The sequence below is a fragment of the Ipomoea nil genome, unplaced genomic scaffold (assembly GCF_001879475.1).
Source record: "Ipomoea nil cultivar Tokyo-kokei standard unplaced genomic scaffold, Asagao_1.1 scaffold0800, whole genome shotgun sequence".
NCBI lineage: Eukaryota > Viridiplantae > Streptophyta > Magnoliopsida > Solanales > Convolvulaceae > Ipomoea > Ipomoea nil.
The window spans coordinates 675,944-691,428 of NW_017617228.1; the positions used below are offsets into that span (position 1 = coordinate 675,944).

A 15,485-nucleotide genomic window follows, 5' to 3' on the forward strand; every position below is an offset into this window, starting at 1 on the left:
GCAGAAAACAAAATATCATTTCGGATCCTTGCAAGGAAAACATAATTTTCCATTTTCAATATAAAATCATGTAAAATTGGTGATTTCTTTTTTATGGAAATATTGTTCGGTTGAGGTTTGGAGGATCGAGTCTAGCATCCTGCCATCGAAATGTGACTTTGGTTGCTATATAAGGAAATAAAGCTATGCATTCACTATTAGCTGTAGTTTATACAAGCTCTGTAACACCCCGAGTTACGGCCTTCAATCCCGGATTAATTATTTAATTAATCCCGTTAATAATAATTAAATATGATTTAAATTGGTTAGGTTTCCCTTTAAATAATCAATAATGTCCACCATGAATCGTGGACCCTTGCCTAAACTAGAGTTTTAAGCCTATTAGGAATAAAGAAAGTAAACCTTTTACTAGTCAGATTCTAATTAGGAATCCTAGACCTATTTATCAATTAAGAATAAAGGAAGTAGGCCTTTTACTATTCAGATTATGATTAGGATTCTCTTTAATTAATTAATATGGTCCACTATGGACCATGGACCCTTATCCCTAAAACAAGTCCGTAGTCCTATAAGGAATAGGATTAGTAAACCCATACCACTTAGACCCTAATTAGGACTCTTAAATATATAAATAAGGTTATAGGAGGCACCTAGATCTTACACCACAATAATCTCTCACCACACAAGAAGTTCTAAGAATTCCCTTAGGAGAAATCAAGAAAGAAGAAAGCTTAAAGAAAGACCATTCATAGCCAAGGAATTAATTAAGGCTAAGAGGTAACCCATGTCTCAACAAAACCTATTTTCCTTGCTATAATTATCTTCTTTGGCCTCCTCTCTATACTTGTGTCTTGACGAATCGTTTATGTTATTGATGATAAGTTCTTGATGATTGTGAGATGATTTTATGTGTGATCTTGATGTTCTTGATGATGATAAGAGGTTCTTGATGATTATATGATGTTCTTGATGAATCTTGATGTTTTGGTAATTAAAAGATGAACTATGATTTTATTGATTTGAATATGATTAGAGCCCTAGGTTAAAATTGGGAATTTCGTATTGTGTTGTTCTTGATATAATTGGGTGGGATTTCGCATGTTCGGGTGTCGATTATGTTTAGAAGTCATGATAGGATATGTGCTATATGATTCTTGCTTTCGATCCGTTAATTGTCTACGTGGTGTCATCAATTGCGTTTAAAAGTGTCTAAGCATGGTTTCGAGTCCCACAACGGATCCCGAGACGTTTAGTTTAATAAAGAATCAGTGGGGGGTAGGTGGGGGTAGGGGGACCCGCCACCTACCCTCTGCCCGAGAAAGACGTCGCCGGCAGCGGGCAGCCGGCGCCGGGCACCCGCTGCCCGGAGACCTGCCCGCCGGCGGGTGGTCCACCACCCACCGGCTACCCGCTGGAAATTGTCCCATCTCGGGACTCCGGCTTCCCCGTTTGATGTTTCCCCGACCCTCGTGGTGTCCCAACGGACCCCGTTTATCGTGCCTAAAGTCTAGTTTGATGTTTCGGGTACCATTCGTAGGATAAACGAGTCTTATATATTTATATATGTCGCATTCTAGTAGAATTGGTATCCCGTTGGCCTAGGTGAAAGAAGTATGAACCCCTTAGGATTATTCCTAGTATGTGGATGACCATGCATAGATTTCATTACACGTTTTCTCCCCTTCCCAATATGTTAATGTGGGTTGCATGTGCTTGCTATGTGTTATGTGTGTATGATACCCCAATTTGGTTGCGATCAAATTGGTTATTCCTGAGCTGCGGTTCAGAAGCTGACTGCGGTCAGAATTACACTCTTGGGCTGCGGTCCACCGTTTGGTTGCGATCAAACGTTTTACATGAGCTGCGGTTCATATTCCTGGCTGCGGTCAGATGATCACTTTTGGGCTGCGGTCCACCGTTTGGTTGCGATCAAACGTTTTACATGAGCTGCGGTTCATATTCCTGGCTGCGGTCAGATGATTACTCTTGGGCTGCGGTCCACTGTTTGGTTGGGATCAAACATTATGATGAGCTGCGGTTCATCGGTCGGTTGCGATCGACCCCTTCGTATTGCGATACGAGGCAGGGTGCTGCGAGGCCGTGTCAGAGCTATATGCGCTGACCCTCATGTATGGGCATGCGATTGGTCCTGTGGCGCCACCAAAGTATGCTTGTGTGATGAGATACGAATTGAATGATGATATGAATGGAATGAAGCGAATCTGTGACCATAGGATATATGCTAGTATCTTTATATGCTTGATTATAACTGTTGAATGTGCTTATCCCTATCTGTCGAGTCTATTCCGGGTTTAAAACTAGAGTTTCCTAGGATATATCTTCCTGCTTCAAAATGGTTTTTCCTCTCTCTCTCTCTCTCTATATATATATATATATATATATATATATATATATATATATATATATATATATATATATATATATATATATATATATATATATATATATATATATATATATATACTGTATTTCAACGCGTTGGAGTGGGTTACCAGCATTATTCGCTGAACAGATATATTTGGCTTTCAGGTACAGATAATTAGCTCAGGAGCGCGCTAGAGGACCCGAGGCTTAGATAGATAGTTTCATATTCGGCCTGCGTGCCATAATGATGTAATGATGTTGTTTAAGGATAATTAGATAGTTTAGCCTGTGCATCTGAGTTCTCTAGCTCAGATGTGGCATAACACCCCGTATTCTTCTCAGATGTGGCATAACACCCCGTATTCTTATGATTAGTACTGCTCTGCTTGGGATTTAATGAGATTTGACCCTTATTATATAAGCTTTAAAAGTTTCGAAAATCTGGGGTGTTACAAGCTCGATCTCATGACTTCTCATGTGGAAGAGTCACTACATGCCATCTTAGCACATGTTACTTGGCCTAGATTTCACTTTTTGTTAATATAATATTTAACTTTCAATTTTTTAATTCCATCCCTCGGGTGACAGATTGCCAACCCTTAAATTTCCTAATATAAAAACCTTATTTTAATTCACATTTTTATTATGTTCTTTCCTCCTTCATATTGTTATCAAGTCATTTCTCATTATAGGGAGAGAACCACAAAATTTGTAATTTGTTATTCTATAGATTAGTTATTAACCTGAATTTATTTTATTGTATTCTTATTTTTTAGAATAAAATTGGATGTTGTTTAAACTTTATCTTTTGATTTTAAGCCTTACGTTTGGATATAGGTAGATGTTTCAACGTGGCAGTAGTATTTCTATTTTCTTTTGGATGTCTTACATTTCCGCGCAATTTTAATGGATGTTTAATTAAAAATGATATAATGATCTTTTAATCATTTAATTCGAGTTTTAAAATAGGGGTGTTATAATACTTTTGTTCCTAACCAATTAAGAGTCATTATCACTGACATGCACACATTTACACATACATCAGGGATGTGCACACCTTAGATATGTCAAATGCACACATTGGTCAGGAAAACCTCTTTGCTCATGGGTGACGATGTGCACATGTTGTATCTCACACACACACACACACACACACACACACACACACACATATATATATATATATATGGGTGCACACTCCAGACTTGTTTGAATTAATATAGTGAAGACCACATAAAGAAAAAATGCACGAATATGTCTTCATGAATGCACAAGACATACACTAAGACATGTGAGTAACACGGTGAGATACACAAACAATTACACATACATGCACATAACCAGTGGCTAAAACAACTTAGTACACCGTACCACAGTGGTTGTATAAAAGGGAACCAAGAACACAATTGTTTGGGCTATCATTCATAACCCAAAAATTGGAGTAATAAGCTAAGTTGTTACAGAAAACTAATTAATCAATCAATTATATTAGTTATTTAACCAAGTCAAACAACTAATAATGGTCAAATAAGCTAAAATTCACTAATAAGCTAACTATGTAACATGCTGCCATAAATAACTATATTAAATTACATTAAGGCGCTAAAAGGAGGGCTTGAACCTCCGACTTTGTGGTTAACAACCACACACTCTAACCAACTAAGCTATTCCAATTACATTATATATCAAATTTATATTTGTATTACTCCATATCTCGCAATCTTTGCATTGAATTTTCAAGTTTACCATGTCTATCGGAGAAACGAGAAGCGAAAAACGCAGAGTAGGCCTATACGTTTAGGAAAAAAGAAAAATACAAAAAAAAATAATAATACGGGGCGAAAGAAGAAAAATACCAAAAAAACTAGTAAAAGAATTCATGTCAGCAATATTATTACCGGTAACCTGTAAAAAGTTCTAGACAAAAAAAAAAAAATTTATGGTTTATGGCTCTAAATATCAGTTATTAAAGATCATGGTGCGACATGAATAATGAGAAATAGTTCATGGTGCGGGATGACAATTTAGCCAAAAAGAAAAAAGGAAGTCCGAAGTGTGCAAGTGGAACGCACTTCACGCCCCAAGCGGGCGTGTCACCGCTAACTGGCGGCCACTCTAACTAAAAGACCTATTGTTTTTTTTTTTTTAATTGTCAGATTCTGCTTTTTTTTTTTTGCCTTTTCTTTTTCTCCTTTTTTTCCCCCTCCCTCTTCTCACTCCTCTGTGGCACCTAAAAACCCACAAAAATTTTAGACTATTGTGGATTGCTCTAAGAAAGGTTGGAAGAAGCATTTATCCCACATTGAAAAAAAGATGTAGATTTGCACTAATATAAATAGAATTCTCCATTTAGGATGCGCTTGGAAACTCGAAAAATGATTTCTGAAAGTAATTTTCTGGGTTTCCAGTGTTTGGCTAAAGGGGGACTAGAGGGGAAAAATGGAAGTCAATGGAAATTAGTGGTGTGGTCAATAAAAAATAGAGGGAATTTTTCACAAAATGACTTCCCCTTATTTTGGGGGAAGTCATTTTCCGTTTGCAGCAGTGGAGCAGACAATCACCCGCCGTCGCTCACCCACCACCACCACCATCATTGTATATTTTAAATATTTAAAATAATTGTGCTCATTTTTCATAAAATGAACCAAACACACCAAGATAGTTTTTTGGAATGTAACCAAACACTGGAAAGGAAAATATTTTCAAGAAAATGACTCATTTTCCAAAAAAAAAAAATATAAAAATGCAGAAGTCATTTTCTTGCTTTCCAAGCACACCCTTACAGGAGTTTAAATTGATGGTGCTGGTGAATAAGTTGATACATTATATATATATATATATATATATATATATATATATATATATATATATATATATATATATATATATATATATATATATATATATATATATATATATATATATAGGGTTCTTTTCTGGTGCACACCCTTGTTTTAATGTGAACTAGTGGACTGTTGTGGTGCACTGATTTGTGCGATCTGACGGTTGGAGATTTGGTGCATTGTAGTTCCCGTGCACTGCCATGTAGGGGTGCATTTCAGAGTTTGCGATAAACTAATTTTAATAAACTGTGCGTGTTTCCTGCAAACTATGCGGTCGTTCATCATTTGTGTTTTTTTTTTTTGTTTTTCCGTAGCACATACCCTGGAGAGATTTGCGCGTGGAACCATGGAAAGCACCGCACCACAGACTACCGGCGACTACGGCATGCCGCCGCTGCAACCCCCTCCGGGCAATCCACCAGGTACGTCCCCCATGTTCACAGAGCAGCATGATGACAAGCAACAACCTTTTCCGGTGCACCAATACCCTATGCGCTTGCAAACCACCGACGAGCCAGAACTCTTCTTCTGATCTTGACATCCAAAAGCCAGTCAGAATTTAATGAAGTTAATTAAGCTTACATTTTTTCAAATGCTATGTTTAGAGACTTTTCACTTTTGCAGTGGTTAGATTTGCGCGTGGAACCATGGAAAGCACCGCACCAGAGACTACCGGCGACTACGGCATGCCGCCGCTGCAACTCCCTCCGGGTAATCCACCAGGTACGTCCCCCATGTTCACAGAGTACCATGCCAACCAATAACCTTTTCCGGTGCACCAATAATAGTTCAAATAGTTCGGAAAAACTTCTTCTACCTCTACTGTTGAGAACGAATTGAAATTTAATTTTTAAAGCTTTGTTGTGGAAAGAAATTCTGAATTTTCCATTTTTTTTTTTGGAATGCTTGTTTATGCGAATTGTACTATGAGCCAAGCTCCCCTAGCCCAGTGTGTTGGATCGGATATTGATTATCTATGAACTTAAAATTTCATCACATTTAAGTTAAACGCTCAGTATTGGAATGTTCAGCTGTCTTTTTACTGAATGTTCATATCCGTTTTACAGAATGTCTATCGGGCCTCATGTAGCTATGCCAGCAATATTACCAATGGATTGCTGAAACACTTAGAATGATAGTATATGAACTGACTATTTAAATACTTGGAACATCATGTATACATCACATTGACATATTTTTCTGTTCAGGATCGGTAATTGTTGTTATACATGTTGGTAGTGTTTGATAAAGTTTATCTAATCTGTTGTTTTGAGATTATAGAGTAAATTGTCTACTTTTACTTGTTTGGTGGCTAAGATTTTAGAACACTTTTTTAACTTACTGAAGCTAGTAATCCATAACTTACATTAAGGACATTATTAGCATGATAGGGTATTTTCTCACCACTGGAATATATAGTAATCCATATCAATTATTTGATTTAATTTAGATTAGTGGCATCATTTTCTATGAAGCAATAGTGGCATCCTGTTGTATGCTTGGGTTTTCAAAAAAAAGAAATAGGCTTACTTCACTTGAATCATAATTCCAATCCGAACTCAAATGCGGATTGGTGTTTTGCTCGAAAAATCCGTGAATCTATATTTGATTATCGTGTCATAAGGAAAAAATGAATCAAAAATCTTTTTGGATTGAACGTGTTTTACTATTTTATCATATTTGATCATCGTAATTTCTACTCTACCTTCCCGGAGTCCACCATACTTGGTATGTTTCTCCATATGGTGCATGGCTTCTGTGAGCCTACGATCTCGTTTGAAATCATATCAAGACATTTCTTATTTGATATAGCTATTTGCGCAAGTATTTTACGGTTAAGAAGCAATTGGTTCTTGTACAGATCGTGTATGAATTTACTATAACTATTATCCTTTAAATTTGTGATTTTACTTAATTAAGTCATGGGGAAGTATGCATTTAATGAAAACTGTGGCGGGTAGCATGCAATGGATGTTCTGAACCTTTTGGCAGGCTGCGTATTGCTACAATTTGTCTATTTTTTGGGGATACATGTTGACTCTGTTGCTGGTTGGGTACAGTTATTATAATATAATAGCTCAAACTAACATTTTTGGTATGCATATTCGGGTGTTGATAATTCTTTTTTTTTCCCCCCCGCAGCTGACTGGAGCCAAGAGAGTGTGGGCACGGGTGGGTACATCAGTATACCAGTCAAATATTGGTGGCCTACCGTGGATAGTGCAATTACCCCAGCTGTCGGTTACCGTTTCAACACAATAGCAGAAGGGGTGCATTTCTATATGACCTATGCGAGAACATGTGGCTTCTCTGTGAGGCAAGGCACACTAAAGCGAGGCCGTGATGGCAAGGTTACAACACGTTATTTGTTATGCAACCGAGAAGGCGTAAAAGGTGGCGGTAGAAGCACCCCAAAACCAGTAGAGGGTGGCAGTGGTGGTCCGAGCACTCAACGTAGGAGACGAGTATCTAACAGGGTTAATTGCAACGCTCGAATTTGCATCACAAAAGACAAAGGTGCGGGCTTCATTGTCAGTATTTTTGTTCCCGAACACACCCACCGCATGTGCTCCGAGCCTTCGAAACTGTTTATGCGAATCAACAGAAAACTGGACGTGGCCCAGCAAGCGTTCCTTACGAATTGTATTAAAGTTAACGTGGGTGGGTCTAAAGGCTTCCGATTATACAAGGAATCAGTGGGGTCGTTCGCCAACGTTGGTGCAACAGAAACGGAGTTCCATAATTTCAAACGGGACCTCCAGTCATACGTTGCCGATAAGGACGGAGAGATGATCATTGCAATGTTTAACCAAAAACATGACGTCTGTGAGAACTTTTTCTTTGATTACTATCTTGATGAAGGAAACCATGTTGCGCGTCTTTTTTGGGCTGACCACACCGGGCGTCAAAATTTTTTGAGTTTCGGTGATGTGATTTCTTTTGATGCAACGTATGGTACGAATAGGTATGTCAACGTTACACCGTTCATTCTGTGCATGCTAATCATACTGAAATGTAGTAGTCACTTAATATTGTTTTTGTGAATTTTTGTATTGTTCATGTTAAGTGCACGTTGGTGACATGTTAGTGGGAATTGGGCGGCGTCCGAATCACTAAATTTGTTGCCACCATGCTAACGTGTGAACTCGTTGTATTGCAGGTACAGTTTGGTGTTCATACCTTTTACCGGAGTAGACCATCACAAACGGTGCATTACGTTTGCTGGTGGGTTGGTAACTCGAGAAGACACTGACTCATACATGTGGGTCCTGGAGAGATTTAAAACAGCAATGGGAAAGAGCCCCTTGTGCGTCGTAACTGATGAAGATCCGGCTATGAAGAGTGCTATTGCACGAGTACTGCCAGAGTGCCGTCATCGTTACTGCATGTGACATATCATGACCAAAGTGAGTGAGAAGTCAGGGGCTGAACTATCAAAAGATTAGAATTTCCGTAACCAGCTTAACAACATTGTGTGGAATGAGACCATTAGCATTAATGATTTTGAAACGCAATGGCAGTCATTAATGGAGAAGTACAACTTAACGGGGCACCGATGGTTTACTAAATTATACACAGACCGGAGGTTTTGGATTCCTTCATATTTTTTAGATTTACCCATGAGCGGTGTTCTACGTACCACCTCGCGTTCAGAAGCGGAGAACAGTGCGTACGGTAAAAACACACGCCCACATTGTAGTCTGGTCGAGTTCTACGTGCAATTTGAGAGCGTCCTAGAAACTCAACGGCACAGACAAAGTAAATTAAATGCTGAGAGTGAAGGGTCCTTGCCTGATTTCAAAACTCCTTTAGCATTGGAGCGACACATGGTGCAGGTATTTACCTTAACAGTGTTTTATGAGCTCCAGGTAGAGATCGAAGCTGCATGTTTTTATTGCAGTGTTGTGGGGATCCATGCATATGGTGAGTGCATCCGTTACGACATTAGAGGGGAGTACAACGTTGTCCATACTGTTGAATATACCCCGTCTTTGACTATTGCGACATGTAGCTGCAAGTTGTTTGAAAGATTGGGGTTTGTTTGCCGGCATATGTTTCTTGTGTTCAAAGATGCCGAAATGGTGAGCTTGCCATCGCCGTACATCGCAGCACGATGGTGTAAGCAAGAAGGACTAGCTAGCTGGTGTGCTCGATGTTCTGACTGCCCTCCTTTAGAAACTGTGCCTAGTCAGTTGTGGACTGAGATACATAATTGTGCCGTGATAGTTGGAAGCAATAAAGTGCGCCAAACGCGAATGCTACAGGTAATAAAAGAATTAAGAGACGAGTTTCTGGGCGATGGTATGGACGTTGACCCCCCAAAAGGAAACGGTGTTGCCATTGCAGCTTTGTGCGGTGTGGAGCCGCCGACGTCCATAATTATCAAACCGCCAGCTCAAGCAAAAAACAAAGGGACCGGCAAGCGAATTAAAAGCCAACGCGAGTTAGCTATTGAGAGGAGTGGCAAGGCTAGCAGAAAGTGCGGGGTGTGCGGCGAGTATGCACATCATAATGCCCGCAGCTGTCCGTTGAAGTGATTAGTGCGCCCAAACAGACATTACTGGCTATGATTAGATACATTGGGATTTTGGCTAATTTTATTAATTCTAGGTTTCTATCCTTTGTATTTGGTTATTAATAATGACTTTGGAGTGTTTGTCCATTTTATTAATTCATTCCTATGGCGATTTTAGCTAATTTTATTAACTCTACGTTTATATCCTTTGTATCCGATTATTAATAATGACTTTGGAGTGCAGATGCATGTGTATCTGGTTATTAATAATGACTTTGGAGTGTTTGGAGTGTGTGTGGGGTCTGCTTTCTGTGGTACCTGAATGGTGATTGGTTAACCTTCTAAAAACTATTAATTTTTTTTTTTTTTTGTGGGTGTGGGTGTTTGGCTGCCCGCATTATGACTGGTAAGTGGGGTTCTTGGATCTAAATACTCATGTTATCATTCTGTTTGCTGTTAATTTGTCCTAGGGATTCAAGGTGTTCAAATGTGGGGAAAATATATGTTGTCCTAGGGATTCTCTTGTGGTGTAAGCTTGTAATACCGATAAAAAGTTTCCAAATGCTTGTGTACCTTTGTTATAGAGTAAATATTTTAAAGCAAATTCAAGCATATACCCCTACCCAAACAAAAACAAAAGATTAAAGCATTTATGCATGCATATATTGTTGCAGTGGTAAATTTAATGTGTATTATTTGAAGCATGCAATGCATGCATTATATAAATGCCGAAAGGGGTATTGGGGTGGAGATGGGATAATGGGATTGGAGTAAAAGTGCACTGTATTGCATGCATGTAATTTAAATACCATCATCATTAGCAAATTAGAATGGTTCTGTCTTTTGTTTCTTTTATTTCGTGTTAAATTAACTATCTAAGCTACCTACCTTTCCCTCTCATAATGCATTTATTTCAACCTCATACCCCTGGTGCTTTTCATGGTCTATGGTGATAGTAAGTTAAATTAAGTGGTGAATTTATTTCATGTGTCGCATGAAATTAGTGGTGTATTTATTTCACTGAAGTTGTACTTTACCAAATTAGTAGTGTAAAATTAAATACAATTACGAACCCTTTCATGCATTTGTGCCGGCATTTTCTAGAGATAACATTGAAGAAATTTTTATTCCATCCTGGAAAAGTATATATACCCCATATGAAGACTAGTGCTGCGCACCAAACTAAACAAAATTAAACAGCCAATACTTTGCTCAGGCTGTGCACTAACCTAAATAGATCTAAGCAGCCACTACCTCATACCCGAGTTTTTCATTGTGGTGCTCCTCCCATTAGTTGTTCGGCCCTATGGCGGTCATACTCCACTGCCCGTGTGCGGATATCATCGATGTTGGCATTGACTGTACATAGTAAGATGTTATGCAGAAACCTCGTCCGCATATTTTCAATCACTGCGGCATCCCCCGTCCCCAACCCACAATGCCAATATCTGGGATCTTGACCAACAAAATCTTCCATATGTCTCATTGTGTATACTCCTGAGTCACCGTTGGTAGGGTTGTCTGACCACGCCAACCTCATCCTCTCGGGCTGCATGTTCCTCAACCGCAGCGCCCGCACAGTGTGCTGGTTGTTATCTAGGTATGCGGCGAGGAGGTCCCTCTGGAAACAAAAGATTAGTTCAGCAGGTGTGCGAGTATACTTAACCAATAGTATTAAGTGTTGAGGGTGCATGATGTTTACCAACTCATTTGGAGCTGCGCCGTACATCTCTGTCCCCACGCTAGTCGTCGGTGAGCTGTCTATGATGAGAAACCCATTATGCTTAAAACTTACGCACATCACGTAGAATCGTGCCTCGTGGAATACGGGGAAGAAATACTGCAAAACCCAAATAATAGTGGTTAGCCTACGATGTCCGCTATGCGTAGCCGATTGGATCGCCTATTTGGAACACGACCGGCGTCTTACCATGTCCAATGTGGCTGTCCCCACATGGTGAGTTGTTTGGAATTCAGCATCAAGACGCCGTTGAAACCACATTACCCTTTGATCCCGCCTGGCTGCAATGTTCACCACCATCCCAATCTGCACCAATACTAGTTAGTAGATATATATAAACCCCAAGATGCTAATTGTGTTTGTTTGTGCACAGTGCGGTGCTGAATGGGTGCACTACAAAGAATATATACTCTTGTTAATTGTATATAGTGTAACATTATGTGTTGACTGTTTTGCGAAGAATGTAAATTAAATTGCATGATCCACACTACCGTCGCCGACGCTGACACAAACAATCGAGAAGGCATGTCCCGACCCCCCGGTTGCTCCCTTGCATTGAGCACCGAGCACCATGCATCTACCACTGGTTTCCCAACATCCGTCCTTGCCTTTAATGTTAAAAATTGATACCATCTGACTGTGCGCGTGGCATGGCGGAATAGAACTTCATTCCTGTATTTTTACTTTTTTTTAAGGACAAAATGACGGAGCCAACGCAGGATTGTATATATTCGCACGTGACATCCATGCAACTTACCGATGACCGTGTGGGGAGTTGAACAGCCACATCCAAACGACATACACTGGTGGTAACGGTATGTTAGGGTACCCATTGCTGGTGCTGAAAAACATGCCAAAATGCTGGTCTGCCGCCCCAACGGTGGTCCTTGGCTGACGATCCGGGCCTGCTCTCACCCCTGGGGATACGGGCTGTGCTGTTGACCCCCTCCCGGTTGCGCTTGCATGGATACCTGCACCTAGAAGTTAGAAAATACCATGCAAATCGCGCGTAATTCACATGGCTGTACCTATTAATACCCCTCACCTGCTGAGTTGGCGTGTGTACAGTTGACGGCCCTAGCGTGTTGCCGTCTGCCCTCGTGGTTGCGAACTCCTGAGTCAACCCTAGACTAAATGTTGGTGCCTCAAAGTCCCCTGTGTCCTGCGTTGCAACCTGTTGTGCCTGCCTTGGTATTATCGCTCGTCTTGCATCCTCCTCCACCCGGTCTAGCTCCCTTATGAATTGCGAGTCTTGCCAAAGGTTGTCGTCTAGATGGCCAGTCGTCACAGTTTGTGGTTGAGGTGGCTGTGGGCCGGTTTTTGGTTGGGGTGGCTGTGGGCCGGTTCGTGGTTGAGGTGGCTGTGGGCCGGTTTGTGGTGTCCCTTTACGTGCCCAGCTTAATAACAGATTACCCACGTTGGCAATCCTCGGGAAATTTCGGTCCTCGAAAGCTAGTGTTTGATTTTTCCTTATTGTTTCTGCAACCCGTGTGGCTATCGCTAGCAGGTCCCTAGTCATGGCTGCGAATTCTTGGTGGAACCCCTACAGGCAAGCGGTTGGTTAGAAAAGAAACAATATAGCAACGTCAACCGGTGCAATAGTAAGGAAACAATATGCATACCCCGGTAGAACTTGTAGTGGTGGCGTTGTGCACTGTTTGTGTAGCCCCGTCTCCTACTCGTGCAGTAGGGTTCCTAGCACGTGCCGCCGCCGCATGTACCAGTGCATCAACCTGCAGTTAAATCAATTTTGTTACGGACACTCGTGCACATTGTATAACCTAGTGCACCAGTTTATTTTGGCATACTGTAATGGGTCTAGGAACGCGTGGGCGTTGTTCAACCCGAGTAGCTTGTGGTACTTGCCGTGCATCCCCCTATAAATGATCCAAAGGAAAAAAAAAAATGAACCACACAACTCCTGTACACATAAAATTAAATAAAACTAAAATTTAAACAACCTCCTGTATAATAAGCACAGGGATACGGTAAAATAATCTGCCCGGGCACTCAAATCTGACCGGGCACATAACAGATGTGCATACTTAATAAGAAATTAGGGCTATTACAGTATGAACCAGTATTACAATGCACAAACAGGCTATTCTGCGTGGTTTGTGCACACATTTTCTATGAGCTGCCATACCGTAACCGGTCGTGGCCCTTGGCCAATCCGAGTGTCCTGCGGTTCTCTCCGTGCATTATTATTAGGCGGTGCATCCTCCTGCATGTCCTGAATTAGACATACATATATAATAGTTCCATGCGCAGAAACTGTATATAAACTACTTAGCCACCAGCTACATATCTAACTAGATATACACACCACAATCAAATTAAATAAACCTATAATTTAGGCAGTACGAAACAGTATTACAATGCACAAATACACTGCTTTACCGTAATAGCACTAGGCCCGGCCCCGTGGTGAACTGGCCGTGGCGTGTGGCCAACCCGAGCGACTTGCGGTTCTCCTCGTGGACTATTATTAGGCGGTGCATCCCCCTGCAGGTCCTGAGTCAGACATACATATATAATAATGCCATGAACAGAAACTGTAGATACCTGTTTAAACACAACCTAAATATATAACTAGCTAGAAAAAACTTAATAATAGATAAATCACAGCACAACACCGCTAATAATCTTTTTTTTTTTTTAAATACACTGGAATAACACAAAAAATGCACTAGTTAAAGTTGCTACCTCACTACCTAGCATCTCGATTACCTTCAGTTATTGTTTTTTTTTTTTTTTTTGGCAATTAGAGTATCTTGATTATTTTGAGTAACTAGTATTCTGTTTTTTACACTATTCCCATGACCTCCACCACCCGCAAGCAATAAAAATAAATAATAGACACTGGAATAAACAAACTGCACTAGTTAAGTTGCCATACCATATCGGCACTATGCTCGGGTGTGTGGTGATCCAGCCGTGCCCGTTGGCCACCAAGAGTGTCTTGCGGTTCTCGCCCGTGGGCTATTAGGAGGCCGTGCATCGCCCTGCACACCCGCACAAGATCTGTATTATTAGATACACATATATAGAAATGGCATGTGGTAACAGACCTGAATTATTATATATACATATATAGTAATGACATGCGGTACCAAACCTGCACTACCTATCACATTAACCCGAATACATAACACGTCGATAACATACCATAATGGGACCTGGATCGAGTCCATGCTGAGCCGACTGGAGCCCTGTGTCACCATTTAGTTCCTTGCGGCATATCTCGCCAATCACGCGCCGCCGGTGCACGGAGCGGTGCATCCAGCTGACCATTCCCGAATCCCCCACCTTGAACTTCCCGTCTTTGCCGTGCTTTTAACCATTCTGGCGTCCATCCGCGCAATGCTGGTATGGTCCTGGGTACATCCCGAGCACCGACAACAACCCTGTCCACATACAACAGCTGCACGAAAATAATTGAAACATATCACTATGTATGCAAAATCTAGAACCCCCACCACACACCCCACCTTGTATGTCTACACCCCACTTACAGTTAGGAACAGCAATGGCCCCGGGTATTTCTTCACACGCGTACCAGTACGATGCATCCAACTCACATGCGTACTGGCCAACGTTCGCAGGAGGTACCCACACCAGTCCAGCTCCCTAACCCTGGCAACATCGCGGAACATGTGCACAGTCCGTTGGTTTACATACCCATTGAGTGTGCTTGCGATCAGAGTGCTAACCACCACCACGCAAAAATGTCTCTTAAACCATACGCCGCCCCCTTCAGTTCCAGCAGCTGCGTTGTAAGCCCCTTCACGGTGATATTACCCTCCCGTTTTTTTAACTTTGCTCCTCCACGCTCGCAGGTCGGGGCATACCACCAGGCTATCACGTTCTGTTATGGGGATCGATCCATTCGGAAGTCCCAACACCGCTGCCACATCCTCTCTCGTAATGTCAATTGACCTCCCGTGGCTTACATTTATCTTCATTCCCACCGGGTCGAAATTAGACAGCAACCAATGGC

At 41.1% G+C, this 15,485-nt stretch overlaps 2 protein-coding genes and 1 non-coding gene across 3 annotated transcripts; 2 read left to right on the forward strand and 1 right to left on the reverse strand.

Annotated features, from left to right (window-relative positions):
• Nucleotides 1–3,985: 3,985 nt before the first annotated feature.
• TRNAN-GUU lies at nucleotides 3,986–4,059 on the reverse strand. The gene has a single exon. It is a non-coding gene; the product is annotated as a tRNA-Asn (tRNA).
• Nucleotides 4,060–5,574: 1,515 nt separating this feature from the next.
• LOC109177149 (protein FAR1-RELATED SEQUENCE 5-like) lies at nucleotides 5,575–8,620 on the forward strand. Its single transcript, XM_019326451.1, has 4 exons — nucleotides 5,575–5,650; nucleotides 5,853–5,951; nucleotides 7,371–8,193; nucleotides 8,389–8,620. Exons 1-4 carry the CDS (start codon nucleotides 5,575–5,577, stop codon nucleotides 8,618–8,620), a joined length of 1,230 nt encoding a protein of 409 aa, XP_019181996.1.
• Nucleotides 8,621–8,848: 228 nt separating this feature from the next.
• On the forward strand, nucleotides 8,849–9,766 carry LOC109177150 (protein FAR1-RELATED SEQUENCE 9-like). The gene has a single exon (XM_019326452.1). It carries the CDS (start codon nucleotides 8,849–8,851, stop codon nucleotides 9,764–9,766), a length of 918 nt encoding a protein of 305 aa, XP_019181997.1.
• The last annotated feature ends 5,719 nt before the right edge of the window (nucleotides 9,767–15,485 follow it).